Below are 7,633 nucleotides of genomic sequence, written 5' to 3'. Positions count from 1 at the left end.
GCTTTTCTGGTAAAACCCTCCACTGTGCATAGTGACTAGTTCAGAAAAGCTCTGAACAAGTTTTTACTATACATCCTCTCTAGGTTCATCTCTTGGTCTCCGACTCCATCTTGCTGTTGTGGGGTTTGTGGCTATGATCTTTTCTGGAATTTTCGTTTTCGGGTAATCCACCATTGTTGTACAGCGGGATCTCTGAAAAGTTTGGTTCTTTCCTTTTCGGGTATCCACCATTGTTGAACAGCGGGAGCTCTAAAAAGTTTGGTTATTTCCTTTTCGGGTATCCACCATTGTTGAACAGCGGGAGCTCTGAAAAGTTTGGTTCTTTCCTTTTTGGGTATCCACCATTGTTGAACAGCGGGAGCTCTGAAAAGTTTGGTTCTTTCCTTTTCGAGTATCCACCATTGTTGAACAGCGGGAGCTCTGAAAAGTTTGGTTCTTTCTTCATGTCTCTTTTCCTTTCAGGTAAAATCCTTCTTTGAATTACAGAGAGAGTTCTGAAAGGAAAAAGATGGACCTTTATGAGTTCGAAAATCCCAGAAGCACTGATAATGAAGCACAATCTTTTTCTTATCATTTGAATAATTCGGTTAGCAATGTTGCAGCTTCAATGTGCTATGAGATGACACTCCCTCTTGGTTTTGGAGTGGGTAGACATCAGACCTCATTTCCAACTCGGAGTGTAGGGGAGTCTTCGAGACAAGGAGAGAGCAGAAATAGAGAATCCAATCAAACAGAATCGTATACAGATAAGGCGAGTGGAAGAATGAAGCAAACAGTGGATATTTCTTCTCTGTCGATCCCAACTCGTAAAGGAGACAAACCAGCCATCAAAATTCCAGTGTCTGCAGTAGATAAAGGTATTGAAGCGTGAAAGTATGCTTTAATCTCCAGATTGGATGCTAAAATCTTGAACTTGGACACCAACAAATCGGTCATCAGCACTGAGTGGGGTCTTACTGCTTCGTTCAAGCTTTCTCCAATGGGGAAAGGTTATGTGATGTTTCGATTATCAAATGAGGAAGATTATAACAAGATATACTTTGGTGGACTGTTGTACTTGCAAGGCCAACTTGTAAGATTCACTAAGTGGATTCCTAACTTAAATATTGAAACTCACAGACAAACCTCTGCTTTTGTTTGGGTTAAATTTCCAAGATTGTCGTTAGAATATTGGGAAGTTGAAATAATGATGAGTCTGGGTAGAGGTCTTGGATGTCCAATCCGAGTTGACATGAACTCGCTGGAAAGAACGAATGGATACTACGCAAGTGTGCTGGTAGATATAGATTTGGCTCAAGATATTCCGAATCAAATACATGTTGAAGTGCTTGGAAGAGGAATTGAATTTTGGCAAAAAATCAAGTTTGGCCCAATTCCGAAGTTTTGCAATCATTGCAAGTATGTTGGACACTTAGTGTCTAAGTGCAGGAATGCAGCAAAAGAAAAGTATCGATGCCACAATCAGATGAAGACAGTGCTCCTCAGGCAAATGATAAAGGAAAAGAGACAGTAGTACAAGAGACACACATGGAAGGAGTTAGACTATCTAAGAGTAAAAAACGAAGGTTGAAAAGAAGGAATAGAGAACAGGAATAGCGACCAAAGACAATGCAAGTGACAATAATAATTGAGGCATGCAATGGACTGACTCAGGATGCCGGGAATGCACAAGTAGAATCAGTTGACCATTGCGCTGTCCATGTGGCTCCTGATCCTTGCGTTGTTGGCTATGAGGCTCCTGACCCTTGCGTTGTCCATGAGGCTCCTGATACTTGTGCTGATGGCCATGAGGCTCCTAACCTTTATGCTGTCCATGAAGTATTCGCTCTTTGCGCTAATGTATATGAGAATATCAATATTCCAAATCAAGCCCAGCTAGTAAGCCCTGTGCAACAAGATCTCAGAAGGGTAGAGAATGCGCAAGCTGTAGTCTTACATGAGGCATATCAGTCAGAACCTCTTAACTTGATTTGGGAAGCATAAGAGTGAAATTTGTTTAATATAGAAGCAGGAAGATACTTCTTGTTGGATGTGGATAATGAGTTAGAGGAGTCTTTTATTTCTGAAGAAGAGACAATACACTTCCATGATCGTGTCCAAATACCTGATGTTGGTATAAATGAACTTTCTACACAAATAGTGAGGACCCAAACCGGTGTCACGATGTGGTCAAGTAAACAGTGTGGAGGGAGGTCTAATGATAACAAACAGAAAGATTCTGCATCAATGAATAACAGTAGGAAGAAGAGCAAGGGAAGACCTAAAGGCTCCAAAACTAAGAATTATAGATGAATACATCCATGTGCCTTTGGAATGTGAGAGGGGCAAATGAAGTTGAGAAAGCGCGAGAAATAAACAAGGTTAGAATAGAGAAGAAGCTCAGTTTATTTTGTCTTCTTGAAACCAAAGTAAAACAACATAAGTATGATTTCATCCGGAATACTTGCTGTCCACAATGGGAGCATACTAACAACTACAGCAAAGACCCTTCTGGGCGCATATGGGTTTGTTAGAATCCTTTCATTCTGGAAATCTATAAAGTGGTAAAATCTTATCAATATATCCATTGCAAAGGGAGATTCAAAGCCTCTGACGAAGAGTTTCCGTTAATAGTAGTGTATGCTCGAAACAATAAGAATATTCGACTAAACTTATGGAGAAACTTGCTTACCATTCAAAGTACAGTGAACCTGCCATGGTGTACAACTGGGGATTTCAACAATATAACCAAAGCTGAAGAGAGAATGGGAAGGAGTCCCATTCACCCAAGAGAAGCAGAGGAATTTGTAGATTGTCTGCATAAATCTGGATTAACAGACTTGAGATTCAATGGCTTCTTCTATACCTAGAACAATAAAGTGGAAGGGAAAGGTAGGATCATGACCAAGATAGATAGATGTCTGGTAAATAGCCTATGGGAGGCACAGTATGTTAACTTGAAGGCGGAATTTCTTCCTTATGGTGTCTCCGATCATTCGCCTATCTTACTTTTCTGGAAGGATTTCGAGTGTAAGGCAGCACCTTTTAGATTCAAGAACTTCTGGCTAGACTAGCCTCAGTTTCATATCATTCTTCAAGATGTTTGGAAATTGGAGATTTTCTCTAATCCGATGTATGTTCTTATGCAAAAGTTAAAGCTTTTGAAGGAGAGAATAAAGTCGTGGGCTAGGAACAACTTCTCAGACATACATGGGAGAGTGCAACAAGCCAGAGAGGAGCTATATGATATACAAAGGCAGCTGCAAGCTAATCCTACAGACCCTTTCCTGGGACAAAGGGAGCATGAAGCATTACAAAGATATAGTGAACTGGCAAGAATTGAAATGTCTGAAATCAAAAGTAAGCAAGATGGGGAGTGGATGCTAGAAGGTGACAAGTGTACGACATTCTTTTTCAAAACCCTAGAGGAAAAGAAGGCCAGAACAGGAATATGGACTCTCCAGAATAGCCAAGGGAACATTATCACAGGACAAGCGGAAGTCAACAGAGCTATCATTGACTACTACTCGGATATGCTGGGAACTAAGGTGGGTGAATTATGCGGAGAGGAGTTTTTTGCTAACCTTCAAGTAAGAAACACTATCTCGGAACATGTGAAGCCTTTGCTTGAAGCGGACATTTCTGCTGAGGAAGTTAAAACTGCTCTATTTGAGATGAAAGAGAACGCAGCTCCAGGGCAAGATGGTTTCACTCCCATTTTCTTCAAGAAATGATGGGATCTAGTTGGTTATGATTTCACTTCTGCTATACTTAATGCTTTTAAATTTTGCAAATTCCCTAGAGGTGTTAATGCTACATTTTTATGTCTCATTCCGAAAATCAACAATCCCACAAAGGTGGAGGAATTTAGGCTTATAGCATTATGTAACACCATTTACAAATGTATATCTAAAATTATTGCAAATAGGATTAAGTTAGTGATTGATGATTTAGTGTAGACTAATCAATCAACTTTCATTCCTGGCAGATCTATTCATGATAACATCCTGCTATCTCATGAGCTTCTTCATGGATACGACAGGAAGCATGGAACTCCTAGATGTACTATCAAGTTGGACATAAAGAAGGCATATGACATGGTTAGTTGGGAGTCTTTCATGACAATGATCAGGACCTATGGTTTTCCAGATAAAATGCCTCAATGAATTGATATGTGCATCTCCTCTCCTTCGTATTCTGCAATGATCAATGGAGCCCCTGATAAGAGCCCAAAACTGTAGTTTTAACCCCTTAATAATCATACTGTTAGACCAATTATGTGAATAATAAGTAAGAGTTAATACTGATTACGTATTTTTATGCATTTCAGGCTTCAAAGTCCATTATGTGCAGAAATGTGCCACTTTAGCGAGATAAAGGAGCAAAAGTCAGCAGAACTTCCGAATGCCATATCTTTGGACTCAGACCTCGAAATTGGGCCTACCTTATGTCAAAAAGACCGGCTCGGAAAGAGCTTTGCAATGGTCTAAGCCTTGACCCAATCAGAGGAGCAGAAGTGGACGAAAAGTCTGTTGAAGCCGAATATAACCGAAGAGGCCTTTTTGGACTGAAAGAATTGGGTTTTGGGCCTGATTCTCTAGCCCAAAACATGGCTCCAAGCCCATGCACGATTTTTGGATCTGGATGTATAAAAACAAAAGCTTAGCTCTTTGTTAATGGTAGATTAATTAGTAGAGAATTAGGGTTCATAGCTTAGAATAGAAAGTAGCCATTAGAATAGCTTCTAGATCTAGATTTGATTGTTTTAATTAAGTTTAATTTCAAATCCAATTCTTGTTTAGATTAAACTATTAAAATCATTACTCTTAATTAGTTTGATTAATAAAATAGCTAGTTGTTAAATTTAGATTCTTGTCATTTACATTTGTGTTAGATCTGATTTTATTTATTGCTTGTCATTCAATTATTAGTTAGTAAGTAGATTTTAATTATTGTTTAAATTAGATTAGTAAATTTCAATTCTTTATATCATGTTTAGTTTAGATTCAATGGGAAATGTTAGTTTGATGAATCAAGGCTAAAACCTTTGTTAGAGGGGTTGATGAAGCCTTGATGAAAACTTAGTTGTTAGTATAGAATTGTTTGTAGATTCTATTCCACTCTAGAAGGTCGTGTTTCGCCATGAGAATGGGTGGACGACCTCACATGCTAGTTAGTACTCGGTAGAAATGCTATGAACACTAGGGATTAGAACTCGAATTTCTTGCCGTAAGAACGTGAGAATCGAGATACAAGAATCTATACTAGGATATTAAGTTGGATTCGAGGTGGATTCAATTCCCCTCTAATCCTTTATCTAGATTCAAAACCAATCATATTTCCATAGCATTCATAGTTTAAATTCAAATAATCAATTTCATATTGCATCGTAGCATAACATTTCGTAAAGCTCTCATTGACTTAAGACTGATTTCTTAGACTTAGAAAACAATCCATGCTAGGGAACTAGGAGTGGAACGAACTTCCTACTCCACTTAGTGCAACCGTGACGAGAGTAGAAGCTTTGATAATAGAGACTCGTAAAAGACCAGTTTTAGTTTACTTACGGATTGAATTCATCGTTCATTTCGTAGGTAAATTATTCATTTTACTTTTATCAAATGGCGCCGCTGCCATCTTAGTTGCACTTTAGCATTGTTTTCATAGTAGAAGTAGTCATTTTTAAGTCCCATTAAACCCACCCACCCTTGTTTGTTTCATACTGTGGTTGCCCATTTCAGCTTTGACAAATTCGAAAAAATACGCGGGCGGCGCCGCAAGGAGAGCGCGACCCGCGCTAAGTTACTGGAATTTCGTCTACCAGCGCCAGCGCCATACATACCGCAAAGCGCTCAAACACTGTAATTGAATTTACACCGAAAGCGACCAGCCCCATGTGGGCGCGACCCGCTTTTAAAACACTGTAATTTGAAAATTTCGGAGCGACCGGCATCATCTGGCGCTGAAGCGAAGCTACCAATGTTAAATTTTTCGGATTTCGACAGTTTTGATTCGAACTTTGATCTTTCATATTTTTCAGTGTTCTAACCTGCTCTATACACTGAACAAGCGTAAACAAGACGCTATTCATAAGCGAAGCAAAGACGCAATCAGGTATTCCTTTCTTCCACACCTCGCATCTCCAGTTAGAGGTTTCTACTAGTATATCAGAATTGTTTGGAGTGTTGCATGTTTAGTTAAGTTCGACTTACTCTTGCATGAGATTAAGGTCCGGCCGAACAAAAACACCGAACGTAAATACACAACAACATCAACAATCAAATCTATCTAGTATACCATCCACTACACCTCTAACTACTATTTCACACACACCACGATATAATGGGGAAGAAAAGAGACTCTCTCTCGGACTTCTACAAAGCCTTGAGCGATAGCCCCAAATCTTGCATCGTTCTAGCAGACCAGTGGGATTTGAGAATCCCTCCAAATATTTTTAATTTGTTACCCATTTTTCATGGTTTAGACCATGAAAAACCTTTATCAACACACGCGCGTAGGATTGAACAAGTCCTAACAACATTCCACCATCCTACGGTTGGTGCGGAACAAATTAAATTAAGGGTATTCCCTTTCACCTTAGCCGATAAAGGCGTCTTGGTTAACGCCCAAAGCGCCTAATTCGTGGACTCGTGGGCTAAACTTGTTCAATTTGTTTATGGAACATTTTTACCCACCCCTAAAAGACGGATGAGATGCTTTCCAAGATTCATTTTTTCGACAAAATCCTCATGAATCATTTTCAGAGGCTTGGAATCGTTTCACCGATCTCCTTATAGAGTGTCCACATCATAACTTAGCGAAAAGACACGTTAGTTCGTGCCTTTTTCAAAGGACTTCTACACCACCATAAAGAAGTCCTTGACATAATGAATGGGGGTAGTTTCTTAAGCAAAGGAGCCTCGGAGGCTTATAAATTTTTAGAGGACCAAACTAAGCGAAATAATAATTGGGGGTAGTGACGATTACTCCGCTCCGCTAGTTCTACTAATACGCTTAAGGCGCGGTATGTTTGAAATTAAACACGATTCGAGCTTAAAACTCTAATCGAATCACTCACTAAAAGGTAGAGGCCATTTCTGTACAACAAAAGCCTATCCTCGTCATGAATGTAAATTCAAACCCATGTAGTTTCTGTTGGAGTCCCGAGCATCCCGACTCCATCGTCTATATAGCCTATGAACAGGGCTTGTTCCATTAATAGTGAACCTAACGCCCTTGGAGACAAAATCCCAACTCCGGTTGGAGAAATAACCAACAAGTCACACCTCAAGCGGTACAATAATCAATATGTTAGGCCAACGCGACTTTAAGCAAGCTCCACTCACGACAAGGGCGTGGTCGGGGTAATTTTAATAATTATAACAACCAAGTGCAACCTCGACAAGGTCAAGCACAAGGTCAAGGTAATTATAATAATTATAATGCTAATAGAGGTATCGTTCGGTCAATAATAATTATCAAAATCCACCCATAAATAATTCACGTGAAATAGTTCGATCCACACCACCCGTGACTACTACACCCACACAACCGGATCGCTTTGACACCTTCATACAAGTGAGCCAAAAACTTTTCCAAACCATGGCTCAATCTAACCAACCGCTTCTACAATCCGTTAATAATTTAACCCAAC

At 39.6% G+C, this 7,633-nt stretch overlaps 1 protein-coding gene and 1 non-coding gene across 2 annotated transcripts; one reads left to right on the top strand and one right to left on the bottom strand.

The window, feature by feature from the left end:
* Positions 1–3,110: 3,110 nt before the first annotated feature.
* Positions 3,111–3,713, top strand: LOC147475145 (uncharacterized). Its single transcript, XM_086585289.1, has one exon. It carries the CDS (start codon positions 3,111–3,113, stop codon positions 3,711–3,713), a length of 603 nt encoding a protein of 200 aa, XP_086441415.1.
* Positions 3,714–6,692: 2,979 nt separating this feature from the next.
* On the bottom strand, positions 6,693–6,795 carry LOC147475144 (small nucleolar RNA R71). The gene has a single exon (XR_015209997.1). It is a non-coding gene; the product is annotated as a small nucleolar RNA R71 (small nucleolar RNA).
* Positions 6,796–7,633: the final 838 nt, after the last annotated feature.

Source organism: Coptis chinensis, chromosome 9 (genome assembly GCF_015680905.1).
Source record: "Coptis chinensis isolate HL-2020 chromosome 9, ASM1568090v1, whole genome shotgun sequence".
NCBI classification, from domain to species: Eukaryota; Viridiplantae; Streptophyta; class Magnoliopsida; order Ranunculales; family Ranunculaceae; genus Coptis; species Coptis chinensis.
This window is presented reverse-complemented; position numbering and strand designations above follow the sequence as displayed.